Source organism: Rhinatrema bivittatum, chromosome 3, assembly GCF_901001135.1.
Source record: "Rhinatrema bivittatum chromosome 3, aRhiBiv1.1, whole genome shotgun sequence".
NCBI lineage: Eukaryota > Metazoa > Chordata > Amphibia > Gymnophiona > Rhinatrematidae > Rhinatrema > Rhinatrema bivittatum.
Window position 1 is genome coordinate 146,569,088 of NC_042617.1, and position 22,753 is coordinate 146,591,840.

The 22,753-nt window shown below is 43.7% G+C and overlaps 1 protein-coding gene across 1 annotated transcript in view; it reads right to left on the reverse strand.

Annotated features, from left to right (window-relative positions):
- Nucleotides 1-22,753, reverse strand: part of NLRC4 (NLR family CARD domain containing 4) — a 47,594-nt gene that overhangs the window by 17,351 nt on the left and 7,490 nt on the right. Inside the window, exons 2-4 of the mRNA XM_029593809.1 lie at nucleotides 16,096-16,136; nucleotides 11,349-11,600; nucleotides 7,041-9,023 (exon numbers count right to left, since the gene is read on the reverse strand). Of these exons, the coding sequence (XP_029449669.1) occupies nucleotides 7,041-9,023; nucleotides 11,349-11,600; nucleotide 16,096 (2,236 nt within the window). The 5' untranslated portion in view covers nucleotides 16,097-16,136. The remainder of the gene's footprint in view (nucleotides 1-7,040; nucleotides 9,024-11,348; nucleotides 11,601-16,095; nucleotides 16,137-22,753) is intronic.

Sequence of the window (22,753 nt, forward strand, 5' to 3'; positions counted from 1 at the left end):
CCCTGGATGGGACCCTCCTGCTTCAGCTGTTGTTGCTTGCACTCCTACCAGCAGGCAACAAATTCCTGCTGGTTAGGGAGCTGGTGCTGCATGACCACAGGGGATGTCAGGCAGACAATGCTTGTCTTCTATTTTACTGCTCCCACCTCCCCCTTGTAGCTTATTGACTAGCAAAGGAATGGGCTGTAGAGGAAGGAGGGAGCAGCAGCAGTGCAGGAGTGACACATTCCTGCCTTTTTTCTGCTCTATGGCACCAGTGATAGAACTCAAAGGGACTTAGAGTGCGGATGAGAAAGAGAAATGGGAACAAAGGCTTGGAGAGAGCTATGAAGTTAGATGAGAGTGGGCCAAGAGAGGTGCTGAAAGAGGAGAAGAGAAACTGGGAGAGGAGTTGATTGAAATACCAGAGGAATGAAACAGGACTGTGAATAAAAATACTGGCTGGAAGAGACAGGGACAGGGAGAAGAACTGGAAGAGGATACAAACTGGGGAGAGTCTATTTGCTGACTGAAAGCAGGAGAGGAACTGTGAAAGGGAAATGAGATGGAATAGAGGGAGAGGGGCTGAGAGAATACACAGTGTTACGTTTGCTGGTCGCAGCAGATCACCATGACCAGCTACACTCAACCCGACACCACTGCAGGCCCAGGAGATTCGCAGCAGAACCCACCATCATTGCACATTCCAGACACTGCTGACGCTCCTAGGCCATCACCTTCCCTTAGGGGCACATGCGTGCATTATCTAGGCCCCACAGCGAGGAAACACTGAGTGGCACCCTCCAATGATGTCAGGCCGACCGGCCTATTTAAGCAAGGGCCTTACAGCAGTACCTCTCATCAGCAACGGGACTCCTGCATCTACAGAACATGTTGCTCCTGTGTCTTGGTTTCTGATTCCTGTCTATGTTCCTGCTTCCTGTCTTGCCATATCCTGCCTTGCCTTACCCAGCCTTGCTTATTCCAGCTTTCCTTGTCCTGTCCATCTCATCCAGTGTCTTCTGTGTGTCTTCGTACAACCTTGGACTGATTTCAGGATTCTAACCTCTTATTTGGACCTGACCTTGAATGCTTACTGCCTGGATCTGACCACGATTGTCTGCTGCCTGGACCTGACCTCTTGCTTGCATCTGACCATGTCTGTCTGCTGCCTGCTCCAACCTTGGCCTACCTTTGACTCCTCAAGTCTGCTGCCTGCCCTGACCTCAGCATGCCTTCAGATTCTTGATTACCTGACCCAAGGGCTCAACCTGCAGGGGAGGCTGCTAGTATAGGTAAAGCTCCAATCTGTCCTCCTTCAGGGTGCATTCACCAGTTGTTGGCATAGGCCTTGTAGGTTCGTCTACAAGGTTGCGTCAACTATGCCACAGTAACAAGGGCTCACACCCATGCCACCCATCACACACAGGCTGTAAGCACTAGAGTTGATGCGAGAGGGGGAAAGGAGCTGAGGAAGAACAAGGGGACAGGGGCTGAGAGAGATGAAGAGAAACAGAGAAGCTGGAAGAAATGCACAGGCTGTGAGGTAAAAAAGGAGCTGAAAGGGAGAGTCTGGTTAGGAGAGATGCTGAGTGTCAAGGTTGTGAGCCATTGTGCTGTGGTGTGGTTGATGCTGCCTCACAGGTGAACCTGCTAGGTCCAAGCTGATAGCTGGTGGACACACCCTACTGGGACAGAAGATGGAGTTTCACCTGTACCAGCCCTGTTCCCTGCAGCTTGAGCTTTTGGGTTCCAGGGGCCAGCAGAACTTAAATGAGTGTCCCCTAAGGCAGTAGTGGGCAAACTATGGGCTCGGGCCAAATCCAACCTTATTAAGAATTTTCAGCTGACGCGTCTGTCCCATGCAAAGCCCCATTATTTGTGGCTCGCTGATGCTCTGACCTGCCTGCCCAAGTGGCTAATGTCATCATCAAAGGCCAAGTTTTGATGACCCACTTAAGCAGGCAGATCAGAGCATCGGCACCATTTAATATTACGCTGTTGGGGTTCCTACCCCTCGCCAGAGAAGAGAGCTCCCATTCAATGGCACGTTGGCAGTATTCCCACCCCCTGCCAGCAAGGAGAGTCTCCATTCAATGGTGCGCTGGTGGGCTTCCCTGCCTGCGAGGAGAGCTCCACACTGCTGTAGGTCCAGTGGAGGGGTGAGTAATATGGAGTCTAACTAAAAAAGGAAGGGATATGAGTAAGGGAATGAAAGAAGTGGTGAGAGTGAAGCATGGGAATGAAGGGGAAAATGGTGAAAGTGGGAGTGACATAGAGAAGGGACTTTAATGAGTGGGAGGGATAGGGTGAGTGACTGAAGGGGGAGGGAACTGAATGAGTGGGAGGGGAGGGTGAATGAGTGGGAAGGGGTGAGAATGAGAAACAGAAGAGGGTGAGTGACAGAGGGGAGAGAAGGGAACAAAAGGGAGTAAGTTAGTGACTGAGAGGAGAAGAAATATGAAGAGTGAATAGGAGGGAGGGAGTGATTGAGGGGAAGGGGTGAGTGACTGAGAAGGAAGGAGTGAGAATGAGGCAAGGTACAAGGGTGAGTGGAAGTGAGGGGGTGAGTGACAGAGGGAAGGTAAGGGGAATGCATGACAAAGGTGAGGGAAAGGGTGAATTACGGAGGGAAGAAAAGAGGGTTAGGGGTTGAGTGACAGAATGAAGGAGTTGAGTGTCTGAGAGGGAAAAAGATTGAATGATAGAGAGGGGTGAGTGAGAGGGAAGGAGATGAATGACTGAAAGGTGGGTAAGAGGAAAGGAGGAGAGAGGAAAGAAGAGGGGAGTACAAAGAAGAGAGGGTAGAAGGGTACATGAGTATGTGTGTTTTTGAATGAATGTGTATGTAAAAGAGAGAGAAAAGAGGATGTTCATGTGTTCTCTCTTCTCCTTCACCCTATTAATCCACTATAATATCAAAATGATTAGAAATAAATAGTTTCCAGGTATGGAAAGAGGGGAATTTTTTTTTATCCTTATTAGTTTTAATTATTGGGTGTTTGTTATGTCTGCTGTTTTTAAATATTTGATTGATTTTTGGGAAATGTTTAAATCTTTTTTATCCTTATTCTTAATTATTAGGTATTGTTCTGTTTGTCATCTATTTTGAAATATGCTTATTATTAGTATGGTTTCCTCACTGTTATGTGTTACGGTTCTGGCCGCAAGCACCGTGGCCAGTCCCTTACCTCCGAGCTCTTGGACCTGTTCCCGCTTCTGGAGGGCTGGTTTGCGGCCTGTTCGATGGCATCCCCGTGGGGGCCGCGCCGCCGGGAAGCCTCCCATGGACGTCCTGCTCCTAGGCGCACGAGCGTGCCACTCGGATGCTTTTCTAGGCCATTTCCCGCCAAGGATGACTCCGCCCAGTTCCTGACATCAGACGCTGCGGCCTTGATAAGCCGGCCTCGGACCATCAGTCTTTGCCTTGCAACGGGTTTACCTCCTGGTTCCCTGTTGTGTTGTGCCCCGGAGTGACCTGCCTTGCTACTCGCTCCGTTCCTGCTTGCCTGCTACAGTTCCTGCCTGGTTCCAGTACCCGAGTCTTGCTACAGTTCCTGCCTGGTTACAGTTCCCAAGTCCCGTTACAGTACTTACTACTGTCCTAGTCTGGTTCCAGTTCCCGGTCTTGATCCACTACCCGCCTAAGTCCCAGAGGCCGGGCCCCTACGGGCTCCTCCCGGGGAGGCTTCGGCTTCCAAGGGTGAAGCCGCCTAAGTCTCAGCAGCTGGGCTCCCACGGGCTCCTCCCAGGGGAGTACCAGCTTCCAGGGTGAAGAGCATGTCTACGTCCTGCCTGATCATCTGCCTCCCGGCCTGCCGTATACTAGAGACTTTGACCATCTTTCCCAGTCTCCTGCAGGTCGGCCCAACGGTCCACTAAACTGAGACTCCATAACAGTTATGATTGATTTATATTTCTTGATTTTGTTTTATGAGGAATGGTAATATTTCTGTTTTTGCATTATTGCACTGTATATAGTCTGATTTTTAGTGGTTTCCAGTCCAGTATTTTGTCTGCACCTTGCTATTTATACTTTATGGTCTGCATTGGTGACTGAGGTTAGGTGGTCTACTAGCTGGAAAAATGCATTGTTCCTGTTGGGTTGAAAGTTTTTCTAATTTTGGTAGAGGCTGAGGATCCATGATTGAAGGGGCTCCTTGGGTGCTAAAGATGATGGTGCTTAAGCCTGCTGGATACTGAAATGCCTGCTGCAAGTGGTGGGGATTTGATATCTGTGTTGTGGAGCTCCAAGGGGACCCCACCCTGCCCTGTCCCACCTTGCCCCCCTCTGGCCCTTGTTGAGTCGATATCTTGTACTGTGGCCCCCAGCACAAAAATGTTTGCCCACTTCTGCCCTAAGGAGTGGTCAGAGAGAGTCCAAGTATGGGCAATGGTCAGAGTAGGTAGCGAGGAAACGTTATCTGGGTCCAGGCTAAGCATCAGGGCAGGCGGCACTTCAGGAGCAAAGTCGGAATCCTAAGCAGAGGTCAGAACCAAAGAAGGCAAACAAGACAGGCAGAGACAAGATACCAGGGGACTAGGCAGAGCAGGACCGGCAAGGCAAGACAAAGGAAACAACACAAGGGCATGGGCAAGGTAAGGCAAAGCAACACAGCAAGAGTATGGAACAGCAAGACAAGGCACAAGGAATAGCAACACATACTGCTATTCCAGGGTTGCTGCAGGATTTAAATGACCCAGATAACCTGACGTCGAGGTGGTTTCTCACTGTGGGGCCCTTAAACCTGGTGAAGGCGCATGTGTGTGTGTGCACTTATATGCACACAGAGAAGCGGCAGTTTTTGTTCCATGAAGCATGGCGTCAAAGCGGGCCAGCAGCGTCCTGAGGTAAGTGCAGCCGGTTGCAGAGCTTCCCTGCAACCAGCCAAACATTAGACTGAGCAAGGCTGCATGTACTGTGAAGAGGAGCTAGAAGTTGGAGTGGGCTGTTGAAAGAGATGAACATGAACTGGGAGAGGAGCTGTGAGAGGGGGGACTTGAGTGGGATAAGAGTGAGAGAGCAGCTAGGAAAGAGAAGGTGGGAGGAAGAGGTTGAGTGAAGTGAAGAGAGCTGAGAGAAAAACAGTAGGAGAGGATCATTGAGGGAAGAGGCATGAAGGGGGAAGAGAGGGAAGGGGGCACATGGCAAGAGGGTGTGAGACAAGGAGGAGGTGAAAGAAGGTAACAAGCTATGGAGAGGGAAGAGACAGTCTGCAGACAGAAAGAGTACACATATGGAGGAAACTGAACGGAAATGCTAAAGAAATGAGAGGAAGACAAAAAAATGAAGAGACAGAAGAAACTAATGGAAGACCAAGAGAAAGCAGAGACAGCTGAGGGAAATCAAACTACAGGCAAAAAGGTTAAAAAATTGTTAAGTTTGGTGAAGATTTCCATGCTAGCTGAGTTGAGGGTTAGGGAGAGAAAAAGCAGCCAATATCTGTCCTTCTCCTCCAGTCCTTTGGTTACTGGAGTAAATACGAATTTTTTTTTCCCTTGGCAGCTTTGAGCCACTTTTTGAAATACCCTTTTTGCGTTCAGCCTAGATTACAAGGGATATGACACCAATGAAATTAATCTACTTAGATATTCTTTACAATAGCACCTATTCCATCACTTCACCTGCAGTCCAGTCCTGCATCTCCATAATCTTGGCAAAGATCTGGAATCTCCAGTGCTGTCCGGTCCTCCCAAAGAGAACCTGCTTTGCTGACCCACTGTCTGAGGAGTTTGGAAGATGCTGTTTTTCAGGAAAGTGGCAGCTTTTTGTCAGGACCTTGAATATAATTTTCACTATTAGTTGGGGAAAGATATTTACCCTTGCTTATTTTGCTGATATATAACCTGTTCTGTTTGTCTCTGACACAGATATTCTTGTAAGAATCTGTTTATGTATATATTATACAGAAAATATAAGTTTTCCTATTTCCAGTAAGCCAAAATCAGGTGTCATTATTTTCTTAGTGTGTTTGTGTGATCCAAACTATAAGGCAAAACCCTCAATCCTTCCATCCACTACAGCACCTTAAAGACTAACCAATTGATTGAGGCATGAGCTTTTGAGGACAGAGTCCACTTTGTCAGTTGCATGCGTCCTTAAGGTGGAGTTCTTTTTTCCCACTGATGGAGCTCAACATTGTTTTCATTTTGCTTTGTTTTTTCCTTTCCGTTTTGTTTCTTCATTTTTTTAATTTTGTTTGTTTCATGTTTTGTTTTAAATAAACATAAAGAAACAAAACAACAAACAAACATAAGAAATATCTGTGCACACCCTTAGGAGTAAATTTTCAAACCAATTATGTACAGAAAGATAGCATATCATTTTCAAAAGTCCATTTATGCATGTAAACTCTTTTTGAAAATTCAGCCCTATGGAGTGAATTTTCAAAGGACTTATGCATGTAAAAGTAGCGATTTTCAAAAGCCCAGTTTTATTTCCGTAAATCCTTTTGAAAATTACCTCCTTAGAGCCTGATTTTAAAAGCATTTACTCGAGTAAAATTGGGTTTTACTTGAGTAAATGAATTTTACTTATATAAGTGGGCTTTTGAAAATTGCTACAATATATGCTATTGAATTGTCCGTAGGATTCACTCATATAAGTGCACTTTACTTGAGTAAATGGCTTTTGAAAATTGCTACAATCGTAGTTACATTTAAACATGTAACTCCTTTTGAAAATTATCCCCTTAATATGTATTGATGGCACTGGTGACCTTCACAAGAATGAGAATACTCAGGATTTAAATTTCTGGAGTAAATGTGTTTTAAAAAAACATATTAACCCACACTTGAACTATCAGCAGAACCTGGTTCTGGATCAGAAATTCCAATTCACCCCCCATGATTACTCAGCCCTGGATATTTAAGACACTGAAGATATAAGTTATAAGTTACAACGATTTATTCTCTAAATGGTTTTGCAAAATGTTATTACTCCATTACCGACCAAGTTTTTACTCCCTGTTCGATGTATTTCTCCTGTGTTTGATGTAAACCGATGTGATATGACAGGACATGAACGTCGGTATAGAAAAAAAAGAATAAATATACAGTACCTTGGGGCCGCTCAGTTTGCAGATCCCTGATAGCTAAGGTTTTCAGCACTGTCATTGCTACAATCCTTAGTTCATCTTCTGAGCTCAGAGGCGTGCCTTCAACCTTCAGGTCTTGCATGTTCTTGCAGGACTCAAGAATTCCTGCCAGAGTCCCAGTGACACCTTCACTCCTTTTGAGGTGTAGCCTGAGCCTTTTAGCAGAGCAGCATATTTTACCAAGATATTTTATGTCTCTTTTGTCCAGTTTGGCAAAGTCTTGGAGCCTAACTTCTAAGGTCTGGAGAGTTTGGTTCCAGTCAAAAAATAAGGATACTGCTTTTTTAGGGATGTATGTCTTGACTTTGCTAGGGTCTGCATCCATACTGCTTTCTTTCCTGTCCTTACCTAAAGGAGTAAAAGGGTTTCCAAAGAAATCTAATTTAATAAGATTTAGTGCTGATAAACAATTAGGTAAATGCTGAAAAAATTCAAATAGTGGGGTGGATATCGCCTGGGTATTTATGTGCATGCTTTTACAAGAAAAGAACTGTTCAAATTCATCACTCAGTATAGATTTGGAAGCACTTTCATAAAAGAGTCCTATGCCGCACTCCACAAAAGAGTCCATGTTAGCTGCTCGAAAAATATTCTGAAGATCAGTGGTTCCTTCGTTCAAAGCGGAACCACTTAGATAAGGAGCTGGACCGCAGAGAGAGTCATTACCATGAACTTTGGTCAGGTACTTCACAACTATTCTTGTGGCATCTACAGAGGATCCACAAGTATACAAGAGCAGATTACAGTACTTGGTTGTAATCTCAGGAATGGAATCCATCCTTTTCAAGTAATCCATTCCTCTGGACTTCTCTTCTTTTTTACTAGATATCAGCAATTCAGAAAGTCTTCTGCCTGCTGTGTACTCCTGAAATGCTGTGTGAAAAAAACTGTAATCAGGCCTAAACCTTTGTGCAGTGTTTTTCTGTAATAGGCCTGCAGCCAGTAGGACCTCTTCGTTCATGCCAGAAAAGTCTTCCTCCCAAAACTTGAACCTGTGTTCAAAAACTCCATTAAGGGCTACGTCTCCACACTGTCTCATGCTCTGAGCAATGCAAGCATTTTCTATGGCTTCGGTTCTGTGCCTGTTTTTTCTCACCATCAAGTCATACAGTGCATGAAATAGCGCAGTCTGTGTGTTCAGAAAGATAGCACTGTCGCCCATCCGAATGGCGCAAGCGATCACCACAAACAATGGGGTCTTCATAATATTCTTCATGAATCTAGATTCCTCTAACTGAGATAGTAAATCTGTAGCCTTCTCTTGCAAGACATTTTTAATGAGCAGCTCAGCACTGTCTTCAGTTAAATCGGCTGTTTCGGCAATTAGTTGGCCAAACCGTCGTACATTTCCAATAGTTTCTGTTCTGGTACTTAAAATAATCATATTCCTGAACTTATGGTTTTCCTTAATCAAAGCTTCTATTTCAGTACAATTCTGGGGTTCAAATTCATCGTACCCATCCAAGAGGAAGAGTACTTTATGTCTTAACTTACGTATCTCTTGCATGAACTCTCTTTTGCTCCAGTTATATGAGTCCCCCATTAGTTGGTCAATCAGAGTTTCATATAGCCCATCTCTTGCACTGCCCAGGCTGATAAAAAAGACAAATTTGAACTTGGCTAAAGCAAAGCAATCTGTAGAGGCCCAAAGGGTGGCTATTCTCTTGAGAATAGTTGTTTTCCCTTTGCCAGCATCTCCTTCAATGATGCATGGGTTTTCTAATTCATTCAACAAAGCATCCAAAGTGAACAACCCTCTCCTGCGGTTGTGTGTATCCTTTTTCCAAAGCAATGGATCTGTAAAAGTGGTTTCTAAGTCAAAAAGTATGTCGATGCCAACTTTTTCACCCAATGGATAAAATTTCTGAAAGAATGGTGATCGGTATAGCTCTTTCAAGTCATCAACCAACATATCTAATTCTTCTTGTTTCACTTGCCCAATACCACCTATATGGAAAACAAAAGACAACATTATATGAAGATTAATAACACATATGCAGAAGAAATGTTTTTGGTTAGTCTTTATTTAAACTTGCTCTAGAAACATTTAAAATTGCTGCTTTCAGATTTAATAGTTAAATAAGGTGGAGAAATCTGCTTGGCAGAAATGGAAAACCTGAACTATGTCTGGGTAATTTTTGGTCTGCTTTTTTATTTCTTTATGAAACATCCTTTCTGGTATTGCATAACAGGTTTAACTAGTTGCAGGCAGTCTTATTGTCAAAGGTTGGAAATATCCATGCGTCTACAACCTGAAAGAGGCATTTATCAGTTCTGACCATGGATTTTGCAAGTTATCCAACTAAATCCATGTCCTATTTATTTATTATTAATTCAGTTCATACTTCTTCCAGCTATCTGTGACCCCCATTAATCTGTAGGTAGGAAAGGTTGTAGCTTGGATAGTGTTCACTGACAGTGTGAAAGATGTAGGATATTAGGTGAGAATGAATAGAATCTGGGTTTTATGCATTTAATTTATTGTATTTTGTACTGATGCTTCTTGTATCACTGAATGTGTATGATGGGCTGCACACTTCTTTGATTGATCTTGGTCAGAAGTGGTATAAAAATGTTTTAAATGAATAAATAATAATAATAATAATAATCATTCATTAACATGAATTGGAGAAGACAAATAAGCCAGAAAGAATAATCAACAATAAACTGTAGCTAGCCTTCTCCAAGCTCATTTTAGTAAACTAATAGAGCCAACATAATGTAAAAATGATTATGTTGATTCAGTTGTGTTTATTTTCTTTTTTTTTTTTTGTGGGGGGGAGGGCAATTTTCAATCTGTCTATATCAGGACAAAGACTATATGTACTTTTTAACAGTGGGCTTTGCATTGATTCTCAAAACAAAATTGCATGCATACATTTTCTTTTAAACTTGCTCTGGTACAAAGTATGCACGGTCATGTGCTCCTACTTTTTCTGCAGATAGAATTTTGCCAAAACAGTTCACATGCAACATACACATGTACATTCCCTCCTTGATCTAAACACACTCCTGGAATGCCTCCTCTCAATGCTGCTAAAATTACACATGTTGTAGAGCAATATGGAAACTTTTAGCTGCATTGAAGAAAGGTCAAACCTTCTCATCCACTGCAGCATTCACAGCAAGAACTTTTAGCGTTACCTTCTATTAGAAACATTCGTCTTGAGAGCTCTAAAGAATGTTTCTTTCTTATTTAACCCCATGCCTTTGGAACTCTTTATCACTTAATATTCGCCTTGAGAAAGAGTTCTTGAAATTGAGGAAGGCCCTTAAATCTCACCTGTTCTTACAAGCCTTCCTTCTTCATTCTAGTTTCACTTTTTTTAATGAAATTTTTCTCTATTTTATTGCACTATGTTGTTTTACCTATTTTGTTTTGTATTTCATTTAAATTTGTCTTGGTGCTATTATTTTATTCATTTAAACTGTGATTATGATTTTGTTACATTTTTGTTTTTTAATTTGATATGTTTTATGTCATATTTTTGCTAGTTGTTTCCTTACTAGTTTGTTTGAATTTTATTTGTAATGGCTTTGTTTTATCAATGTAATTAATTGTGATTAATCAAGTAATAATGAGCATAAACATAAAGGATTGCAACACACCCAATTAACGTATTACAAATTTAGATAATACTGAGAAAGGCTTATGAAGAATGACCTTAGTTTGCTTTCACATTAGGAGACACAGGAGAAAGATTTGTGGATTAAAAGTGGGAAAAAATATTTTAAGGCTATTATAGGAAAGCATATTTAGAAATTAAGCATCTGAACATTATTGAGTGAACTGATTTGTACCACAAAGTAATGTCAACCAAAGTCTTCCTCCTAAAGAACTGAACTCCATAAAAACATGAGATGGGCATCCTGCTGATAATGCCCTTAGCTTGGTTACATGCACCAGACAAATGTAACCAAGGTAATTACTTTGCCAGTAATAATTATATCTCCTCTGCAAAATGCTAAGTGGTTATTACATTTATGAAATATAATTGTTTTTAAATCCTATATGTTTAATCAGGTTTCAAATTTTTCATTATCATATACCAGCAAATTCATGACCATGAAATCTTAGTATTGATTGGTTGGTGATGTTCAGTCTCAATAGCTATTCTTTTTACTATTAAAACAGGTTCTTAAAAAAAATACTACATTGACTATGAAAAATATTATAAAAAATATTTGTTCATATTTGTTCAGCACTAACAATCCCTCCCTCCATACCATTGTAATAATTTAATATTTGTACTTTACATACTAGCTACTTACTAATGTCCTGAAAAAGAAAACGGTCATATTTCTCCAGGCAATTCACAAAAAGAGTGCAGGATTCTGAGCCTTTATTCAAAATCATATGAATAAGTTTTCTTGAAGCAGCTTGGCTTATGTTTTCATAAATGATTACATTCAATTCTTCACTTGATAGGACATTTTTTCCAAACAAGTCATCAACAATTTGGTTTACTGTAGGCTTCCCCATTCTTTTAACCAGCTCCACATAGGCATCTTTGATGAAATCCACTGAGGAAAAAAGAAAGCCCAGTTTACATTTATTGTAACCACACGTAAAGAGAATACATTTTTTAATATGGAGGAAAAATGATTAAAAACAGTAAATGGCACTATATAAAAAATTAGGATCCTAAAAGGGACTGCCAACTGCAGGAAGTACATATTGATTCATTGTACTGCTGGAAATCATTTCATGTTTTCCCCCATTTTCCATATAATCACTATTAATAAATGCCTCATCTGTGATTTACTTCTTATATTTTGTGCTATGTATTTTATTTTCCATTACAATACTGACAGTCTTCCTAGTACATTAATTTATCATAGGAGTATTCAAATTCCTAGTGCATAAGTACACATAAAATGTCTGAATTTCTAGCATCTTGATTGTTAGTGCATCATACGTATATGAAAGGGGCCCTAAAATAGGTCCATGTTGCTAGAAATTTGCCAGAGGTAAATGTTCAGGGATGTCGCTTAACATCACAATTGAGTTATTGTGATGAATCATTGTGACAGAGGTTTATTAAGGGGATTTGGTATATTCACTTAAGTGAGTGTTATGAGGAACAAACATAAGAGGGAGTTCCTTGGGGGTCAATATTAGATGATATTAAAAGCACAAATTGTTCTTCTTGCTGCAGATTTCTAAAAGATTTGGAGAAGGGAGCTCCACAAGGTACTAAGAGGGCAGCTGATCAGCTGGGTCCAGCAAAAGTCATAGGAGTTCAGTGAATCCTTACTGGGCTCATGGGTGGTGCCCATAGGCAGCCCAGGAGAGTTATGGCCCACAACAGCCTTGTGAAAATGTGATGGGAATTGAGAGAACAGTACTGATGGGACTTTGACTGAGATGAATTCTGTGAGTAGATGTGAATACTAGCACTCAGCTGATGTGAGGAAGAATGGGAGCTAATTTTTGTGCTATGATTCTCCAGTGGAGATGAGAATGAAGAATGTTTTGCTGTTGTTGTTGATGTTGCTGCTAATCAGTTTGATGATGACTTTGCAACCCTCACTAAATACTGTATCCCTGCCTCCCTTTTGAACATAAGAACATGCCATATTGGGTCAGACCAAGGGTCCATCAAGCCCAGCATCCTGTTTCCAACAGTGCCCAATCCAGGCCATAAGAACCTGGCAAGTTCCCAAAAACTAAGTCTATTCCATGTTACCATTGCTAGTAATAGTAGTGGCTATTCTCTAAGTGAACTTAATTAATAGCAGGTAATGGACTTCTCCTCCAATAACTTATCCAATCCTTTTTTAGCTACACTAACTGCACTAACCACATCCTCTGGCAACAAATTCCAGAGTTTAATTGTGCTTTGAGTGAAAAAGAACTTTCTCCAATTAGTTTTAAAACTGCCCCGTACTAACTTCATGGAGTGCCCCCTAGTCTTTCTATTATCTGAAAGAGTAAATAACTGATTCACATCTACCCATTCTAGACCTCTCATGATTTTAAACACCTCTATCATATCCCCCCTCAGTCGTCTCTTCTCCAAGCTGAAAAGTCCTAACTTCTTTAGTCTTTCCTCATAGGGGAGCTGTTCCATTCCCTTTTATGGGCCATTCCTCTCTTTAGGATGGGTCCTCTCTCTTTATATAAAGTTTGCCTGAGCATGCTCAGGTGGGGAATCATCTTAGATCCTCCAGGGTTGTAGGTTGAGAGGAAGGATATTGAGATGATGTTTGATAGGCCTCCCGGCTGACCACGGTAGTCTTTTGAGAGATTTTGAGAGCCTGGTATTTTTGAACAGTTCCTATAGAAGGGCTGTTTCCCTCTTCTCTGGAGTGCCAGTAAATCTGTCCTGTGACCAGTATACAATGATTTTAGATATACCTGGATTTTTTAAGATTAGCGGTGAACAGTTTAGAGCAGAGGGGTGTTTATTTTCTCCCTCTATCACTTACTAGTAAAAGAAGATAACTATTCAACGCTCTATAGGGAAGGAGTTTTGGACACCGATTCAGTGAAAGAAAACAGGGCTGGAAGAGTTCGCATGATGAACAAAGAGACTGTAACTTTTGTAATTATTACTTTTCTTTTGCTATTTTTGATTTTTGCAATATTGGCCTGGATCTTATTTTTTAAGCTAAAGTACATTCTTTTAATTGAACACCATCATTGCCTCCTCGTATTTTGGGTGCCTGCTCTACCAAGTGAACCCTGCTATAGTGAATATTTTGATCAGTGACTAAGAAGAAGTGGATGTACTGACTGTTTTGAAAAGTTCCACCACCACACTAAGGGCCAGATTTTCAAAGGGGTACGCGTGTAAGATACGCGCGTGCCCCCCAAAAACCTGGCCCAAACTCCCCCTGCATGCGCTGAGCCTATGTTGAGTAGGCTTGGCGGCGCGCACAAGCCCCGGGATGCGCGTAAGTCCCGGGGCTTTCCTGGGGGGCGTTTCGGGGCGTGTCGTGGGGGCGTGTTGCGGCGGCGCATCATCGGGGGGGTTCCGGGGGCTTGGCTGTGGCCTCCGGACCAGCCCCTGGACTGGACCATGACGCGCCTTGGGCAGGCATAACTTGTGCAACAAAGGTAGAGGGGGGGTTTACATAGGGCCGGGGGGGTGGGTTAGGGAGGGGAAGGTGCGGGGGGCTGGAAGGATCGTTCCCTCTGAGACCGCTCCGATTTCGGAGCGGTCTCAGAGGGAACAGAGGCAGGCTGCGCGGCTCGGCACATGCAGGCTGCCGATTTTGGGCAGCTTTGCGCTCGCAAACCCCGGATTTTAATGTATACACGTGGCTACGCGCATATCTATTGAAATCCCGCATACTTTTGTTCACGCCTGGCGGTGGATTTTAAAAGCCCTGCTCGCGTAAATCCGCCCGGATTTACACGAGCAGGGCCTTGCGCGCTGGCGCGCCTATATTCCATAGGCCTGCCGGCACGCGCAGAGCCCCGGGACTCGCGTAAGTCCCGGGGTTTTTTGTCGGGGACGTGTCGGGGGCGGGGCCGATCGACGCAGCGTTTTGGGGGCGGGACGCAGCGTTTCAGGGGCGGGCCCGGGGGCGTGGTTTCGGCCCGGGGCGGTCCAGGGGCGTGGCCGCGCCCTCCGGAACCGCCCCTGGGTTGCGTCTCGGCGCGCCAGCAGCCTGCTGGCGCGCGTGGATTTACGTCTCCCTCCGGGAGGCGTAAATCCGTGGACAAAGGTAGGGGGGGGTTTAGATAGGGCCGGGGGGGGTGGGTTAGGTAGAGGAAGGGAGGGGAAGGTGAGGGGAGGGCGAAAGAGAGTTCCCTCCGAGGCCGCTCCGATTTCGGAGCGGCCTCGGAGGGAACGGAGGCAGGCTGCGCGGCTCGGCGTGCACCGGCTGCCCAAAATTGGCAGCCTTGCGCGCGCCGATCCTGGATTTTAGAAGATACGCGCGGCTACGCGCGTATCTACTAAAATCCAGTGTACTTTTGTTTGCGACTGGTGCGCCAACAAAAGTACGCGAACACGCATTTTTTTAAAATCTACCCCCTGGTGCGTGAACAAAAATACGCGTGTGCGCAAGTTTATAAAATCTACTCCTAAGGGCCTAGACCTCCTCCCCACTGGTGAATCCTGGTATCCCAGGAGCTACTGGAGCAGTTTAATGGCAGAGAGAATCAGAGGTCCAGGGCATTGATAACCTCCTGGGAACTATGTGGCCCTCTCAAACTAGTCTACCAAATTGGGGGGTGCTACACAATACTGTTAGAGCCTGTGAACCCTGATTTAATCAGTGAATTTTACTGTTATTCATCACTGACTGCTGGAAACCCCATAAATAAAAGTTTTGTTTTGTTGAAAATTTCTTTATCCCAAGCTGTGGATTTAAGTGAGGCATCTCTCTGTTCATGGAAGGAGTAGGGGTGAAGTCAGAGGGGGTCACAGAGGGAAAAGAAGTGTGTTGTGGTGCTTTCCCTGTGCAGCTTGAGAAATACTGCCCTTTCCTTAGTGCCAGATCCACTACACCATCTACTTGACCAATTTTTTTTTTTGTGAACTTGGTGCTTAACTCATAAATGGTGTAACTACCTTCTCCCCAAGATCATAGGATCTTTAATGGGACACTGGCCCTGAGTGAAGGCTCCTCTCCCGTCCAGTACAAGTCATCCCCTCTCCCCAAAAATTATAAACTCCCTCTGGCAACTTAACCCCCTACTTAAACTCCCCCCTCCTCAGAAATCCTCTCTCCTTCCCTAAGAGATGCAGTGGCAATAGACCCGTCCCCTACTGATAACGCCACCCTCACCCCTAGCACAAATAAGTCCCCTTAATAATACATCCCCCAAACAATTCCTCTTCCAACCCAAGCCCCACACTTGTTCATAACCCTGCACGGGAGATTTGGGGGAGGGCTGCGGGTGGTGCTTAGACAGCTAAACATTAACATTGTTGATCTACGACGCTGTTATACTGCACAGTTCTACCTGTGAGACTGTTTCTATTGATGGGTATTCTGCTTTCAGTCCATGAAATTCAGGGCAAATACATGAACGTTAAAGATACATTTTTAAATGACTTACTTGTTCAAAGTGTTAAGGCTTCTAACGTCCAAACGGAATATCTGAAATGAGATTAAAATGGAGTAGTAATTCTACACTGTTTACTATAAGTTTTTTAAATAAATAAATACTGTGTTTAAATAAATAAATAAATAAATACTGTAGCTAATAAGCTACTTAAGGAAAAAGTGACAGATTTAGACAAAGAACTACTTTAAAAATAAATAATGGAGTAAGATCACCTTAAGGACCTCTTTTTATTACAGCTGAAGAAGGGCCAATCCAAAATCTAAGATCAGGAAAGCATGAGCCTAGGGATTTCTGATGCATTTAAACATAAGAACATAAGAAATTGCCATGTTGGGTCAGACCCAAGGGTCCATCAAGTCCAGCATCCTGTTTCCAACAGAGGCCAAACCAGGCCACAAGAACCTGGCAATTACCCAAACACTAAGAACCTGGCAATTACCCAAACACTAAGAAGATCCCATGCTACTGATGCAATTAATAGCAGTGGCTATTCCCTAACTAAACTTGATTAATAGCAGTTAATGGGCTTCTCCTCCAAGAACTTATCCAAACCTTTTTAGAACCCAGCTACACTAAATGCACTAACCACATCCTCTGGCAACAAATTCCAGAGCTTTATTGTGCATTGAGTGAAAAAGAATTTTCTCCGATTAGTCTTAAATGTGCTACTTGCTAACTTCATGGAATGCCCCTTAGTCCTTCTATTATTCACATCTACTCGTTCAAGACCTCTCATGATCTTAAAGACCTCTATCACATCCCCCATCAGCAGTCTCTTCTCCAAGCTGAACAGCCCTAACCTCTTCAGCCTTTCCTCATAGGGGAGCTGTTCCATCCCCTTTATTATTTTGGTTGCCCTTCTGTGTACCTTCTCCATTGCAACTGTATCTTTTTTGAGATGCGGTGACCAGAATTATACACAGAATTCAATGTGCGGTCTCACCATGGAGCGATATAGAGGCATTATGATATTTTCTGTTTTATTAACCATTCCCTTCCTAATAATTCCTAACATTCTGTTTGCTTTTTTGACTGCTGCAGCACACTGAGCCAACGATTTTAAAGTATTATCCACTGTGATGCCTAAATCTTTTTCCTGGGTGGTAGCTCCTAATATGGAACCTAACATCGTGTAACTTCAGCAAGGGTTATTTTTCCCTATATGCAACACCTTGCACTTGTCCACACTAAATTTCATCTGCCATTTGGATGCCCAATCTTCCAGTCTTGCAAGGTCCTTCTGTAATGTAACACAATCCACTTGTGATTTAACTACTCTGAATAATTGGGTATCATCCACAAATTTGATAACATCACTTGTCGTATTCCTTTCCAGATCATTTATATATATATATTGAAAAGCACCGGTCCAAGTACAGATCCCTGAGGCACTCCACTGTTTACCCTTTTCCACTGAGAAAATTGGTCATTTAATCCTACTTTGTTTCCTGTCTTTTAACCAATTTGTAATCCACGAAAGGACATCACCTCCTATCCCATGACTTTTTAGTTTTCTTAGAAGCCTCTCATGAGGGACTTTGTCAAACGCCTTCTGAAAATCCAAATACACTACATCTACTGGTTCACATTTATCCACATGTTTATTAACCCCTTCAAAAAAATGAAGCAGATTTGTTAGGCAAGACTTCCCTTGGGTAAATCCATGTTGACTGTGTTCCATTAAATCATGTCTTTCTATATGCTCTATGATTTTGATCTTGAGAATAGTTTCCACTCTTTTTCCCAGCACTGAAGTCAGGCTCAGTGGTCTATAGTTACCCGGATCGCCCCTGGAGCCTTTTTTAAATATTGGGGTTACATTGGCCCCCCTCCAGTCTTTAGGTAAAATGGATGATTTTAATGATAGGTAACAAATTTTAACTAATAGATCAGAAATTTCATTTTTTAGTTCCTTCAGTACCCTAGGATGCATACCATCTGGTCCAGGTGATTTGCCACTCTTTAGTTTGTCAATCTGGCCTACTACATCTTCCAGGTTCACAGTGATTTCGTTCAATTCATCTGACTCATCACCCCTGAAAACCATCTCCGGAACTGGTATCTCCCCAACATCCTCATTAGTAAACACGGAAGCAAAGAATTCATTTAGTCTTTCTGCAATGGCCTTATCTTCCCTAAGAGCCCCGTTAACCCCTCGGTCATCTAATGGTCCAACTGACTCCCTCCCAGGTTTCTTGCTTCGGATATATTTAAAAAAGCTTCTGATGCAGATTTCAGTTTGAGATTCATGTAATGAATGTGAATATTTTGGTGGCTGTATTTGCAGGTCTAATTCTTATTTAGAGGGTAATTTTTTAAAGGTGTTTCCCTAGGTAAAACAGCATGACTGAGAGCCAATTCCCTCAAATGCAGCTGAAAGGACATGCGGACTCCACAGCAAGGGGCATTTTTAGCTGCATTACAAAAAAAATAGATTTCCTGTAGTCATGTCTAGATCGGGGGAGGAAAATGTGCACTCACTATTTTGCCTCCCTCCCCCTACCTGCATGAATTAGACCACTTTAATGCTCACATGTGCATTTGATAATTTATTTATTTTTATTTATTTTATTTTATTTAACACTTTTATATACCGATATTCATGTAGAAAAATTACATATCACTTCGGTTTACAGTATAACAGTAACAAGCATGTAAGAATGCTTTACATTAAATAAGGGATAAAATAACTTGGAGCAATGGAACTGGGATCAGAGAAACGAATAAATAATAATCTCTGGCTCCACGAAAGAGCCTAACTGGCTAAAGATCTAAGTGCATAATGGATTAACTTAGGGCATCTCTGCAGCTGTTAGGTCGCTTCCCTCCCACCTGCCCTGCTTCTGTTATTCTATTGCAGTGTTATAAGGAATTTTCAATGAGAAACAATACAGACAGTTTCTCTTTGGAAATGTGTGTAAAATGCATGTGTTCAAAACATCCTTCCTCATTTAAACCTCCCCCTCCCCCCTGAGCTGTTTGAAAATTGTCCCTTTAAAGATAAAAGTCAATCAAAACCCAAGCATTCTGGACTTGATTAAAACTAATGTATTTGGAGGACTTACACACGCTGTTTGCCTCACTTTCAGTGCACCTACTCTACACTCATTTTCAAAGGGCAAAATTCCTCTTTGGTAAATAAAATAAGCACGCTTAAAGCACCCACAAATTGTACAGTCATGTGGGCAAATTCTCATGGTTTCTATATAAATCCAATACATCCACAATGTGATGATCTGAATGCACATACAGTTTCATCTGAGAAAAGAATTACTATCCCTGTGGGCTGATCTGAAGTCCCAGTTAGGGCAACCAACCAAGTTTCAAATGCTAACTTGAGGGACATTTTGAGACGTCTTAAAAACCCCACAGAAAAGGATCATAATAAATTAATTTGTCTGTAGCGGATGGATGTTTGGTAGGGGTACCTGAAAGCATGAAGAAATTGTTCTTATTTTTTTTTTCTTAATGTGTAACTGTCCCTATAAAGGGAGGACAGTTACCTTCCCTAGTTCAAGTGGTAGCCATGTAAAGGCCCCAATTCTAATTGCAAAACCTTTCCTATTCTCTGGGCTAGTGTACACTGGGAGGTAGATTTTAAAAGTGTTGTGCGTGGCAAAACTAGGAGATACACGCATGACTCAGACGTGCGGATTTTAAAAGGCCCGCAGCCATGTGCATATCTCCTGATATGCGTATAAAACATTTTTGGGGAAAAAAGGGCAGGGTGTGGACGTGGTCCGGCAGGACATGAGCATTCCTGATTTTCCCAATGACACCAGTGCGTAACTTTTAGGTGCACAAGCGCATGCCGGGGTCCCCACCACATAACTTTACATCTGCTATGGATGGCGTGTAAGTCATGTAACAAAAACAAAACGCTAGTTAGGGCGGTTTTAAGGGTCGGGGGTAATAGGGTGAAAGGGAGCAAGTTAGCAAAGGGGTTTAGGAAGTCCTCTCCTTTACTGGGGCGAACTGGGAGCAAACGGAAAAAGGCAAATTGCATTGCCGAAATACTTTCTAAAATTCCCCCTGCTCGTGCGCTCGTCAATATAAAATTGCGTGCACATGTACGCGTGTGTAGCTGATTTTATAACATGTGCGCATAAACGTGCGCATGTTATAAAATCGGCACGTCCATGTGCGCACACCGGCAAACATGGGCACGTGTGCACGCATGACACTTTGAAAGTTACAGTCTGGGATTGCAACAGATGCAGCACTCATAGACTTTTAGAGGGAGGGAACTTCCTGGCATGTTTAAACATTGGGAGGTCGACTGGGCCTTGTGCCCAGTCGACTAGTAATATGGTGCCAGGTTCCACTTGGGGAGCAGGTCCAGCGCGGATTGCTGGAAGGGGGTAATGGGGGGGGGTGGCCGATGCAAGCCGACAGTCTCCTGTTGGCTGGCCAGCCATTAGTTTAGAAATATGTGCTGGCCGTGTGCCATTGGTGGGTTAGGCGATGACGCATGGGTTGGGGCGTGGGTTTTAGCTGAGAGATGCCAGTTGGAGCAGTCGGCCGGCATCTCTGCAGCTGTTAGGTCGCTTCCCTCCCACCTGCCCTGCTTCTGTTATTATTCTATTGCAGTGTTATAAGGGATTTGTTCTGTCGCAGCTGAGGGAGGACTTTGTTATCAAGGCGGATGGCCCAAGTCACTTGGGTTCTAAGTTATTTAATTCATTGTTAAGCTTTGTTCCTGTTACAACTCAACTCTGGAAGACAACTGGGTGCAGTCGTTGATTATGGGCTCCTTGCTGGGAGGTGGCGGAGGTCACAAGTTTGTGGAAGACTTTGGAAAACCTAGCCGGGCAGTTAGTGCTGGCCATCTTGCTGGGTGGTGACGGATGGTTACTGGATATTAATTAATGCGATGTAAATGGCTTGGGCTCCTCCAGTGTTTTGTAATAAAAGTTGCGGCCCTGTTATTTCCAACTTGCTGTCAGTGTGTTAGTTGTAAAAGGGGGTGGATGCGAGCCAGTGAATGTCCTGGCTGCCTATATTACATGGTCAGCTTGCGTTCTTTTTGATTGGATTGTTTTTGTATTGTTTACATATGTTTTTATTGTAACCCGCCTAGTTTTACAGATAGGCAGGTTAAAAATATTTTTAATAAATTAAATACTGGTGACAATCTCAGCAATATCTTCTTGTGATGCAAAAATAATACAAAATCTCACCAACAGTAATAATTTAGACCTCCTAAGATAAGACAAAGACACTTTGTAATGAAAGAAAAGAACCGGGCTTGTGATGCTGCAAACTCAGTAGACAACCCTGATTAAAGCAATGACTTCTTGTGTCAAGCTCAAGCAGAAACATTGGTCTATGTACCTCAGCTGTAAAATTGCCACATTAATATCTGAGCTGTAGAAAGGTAGGGGAGATACCTGGCAAGTCCTGAATAAAGGTTCCCCTCTCCCCCCTACTACAGAAATATATGTATGCAGTAGGCAGGGCCAGATCTCCCATTAAGCACAGTAGACACATGTCTAGAGGCTAGAGGTGGTGTTCACCTGCAAATATGTGGGCATTCTCAGATCCTTTCTGCTGCAAACATAGAGTGCCGACTCCATCTGATGGCCCCGCTGTCTGACAGGAGGACTCTGCTGCTGAACTGATGGTGCAGCTGAGCATTGTATCAAATAGAGGATCACTTTGATGAAGCAGGCAACTTTAAATCGTAGCGGAAAAGAGTTGAGAGAGACCGCCTTTTTAGAGGACACCATTTCAAATCACACATGGGGGAACCACTTGGTCCTGGACCAGCCCTGACTAGAAGTTCATGAGATGTAAATCTGGCTTTGTAGTAAATATATCACATGCTATAAAAGCATGCAGTGTATGTGCTATATGCATACGTATATGTAATCTAAAAACACACGGTGTGTATGTGCTGCAGTAAAATCATACAGTATCGGGCGGATTTTAAAAGCCCTGCTCGCGTAAATCTGCCCGGATTTACGCGAGCAGGGCCTTGCGCGCCGGCGGCCTATTTTCCATAGGCCGCCGGCGCGCACAGAACCCCGGGACGCGCATATGTCCCGGGGTTTTTGGAAGGGGGCGTGTCGGGGGTGTCGGGGGGCGGGACCCGATGACGCGGCGTTTCGGGGGCGGGGCGCGGCGTTTTGGGGGCGGGACCGGGGCCGTGGTTTCGGCCCGGGGCGTTTCGGGGGCGTGGCCGCGCCCTCCGGAACCGCCCCCGGGTCGAGTCTCGGCGCGCCAGCAGCCCGCTGGCGTGCGTGGATTTACGTCTCCCTCCGGGAGGCGTAAATCCGTGGATAAAGGTAGGGGGGGTTTAGATAGGGCCGGGGGGGTGGGTTAGGTAGGGGAAGGGAGGGGAAGGTGAGGGGAGGGCGAAAGAAAGTTCCCTCCGAGGCCCCTCCAATTTCGGAGGGGCCTCGGAGGGAACGGAGACAGGCTGCGCGGCTCGGCGCGCGCCGGCTGCCCAAAATCGGCAGCCTTGCGTGCGCCGATCCAGGATTTTAGAAGATACGCGTGGCTACGCGCGTATCTTATAAAATCCAGCATACTTTTGTTTGCGCCTGGTGCGCAAACAAAAGTACGCGAACACGGTTTTTTTAAAAATCTACCCCTATATGTGTATCCTGCATGTGTAATCACTTGCAGTAAAAGCATGCACTGTGGG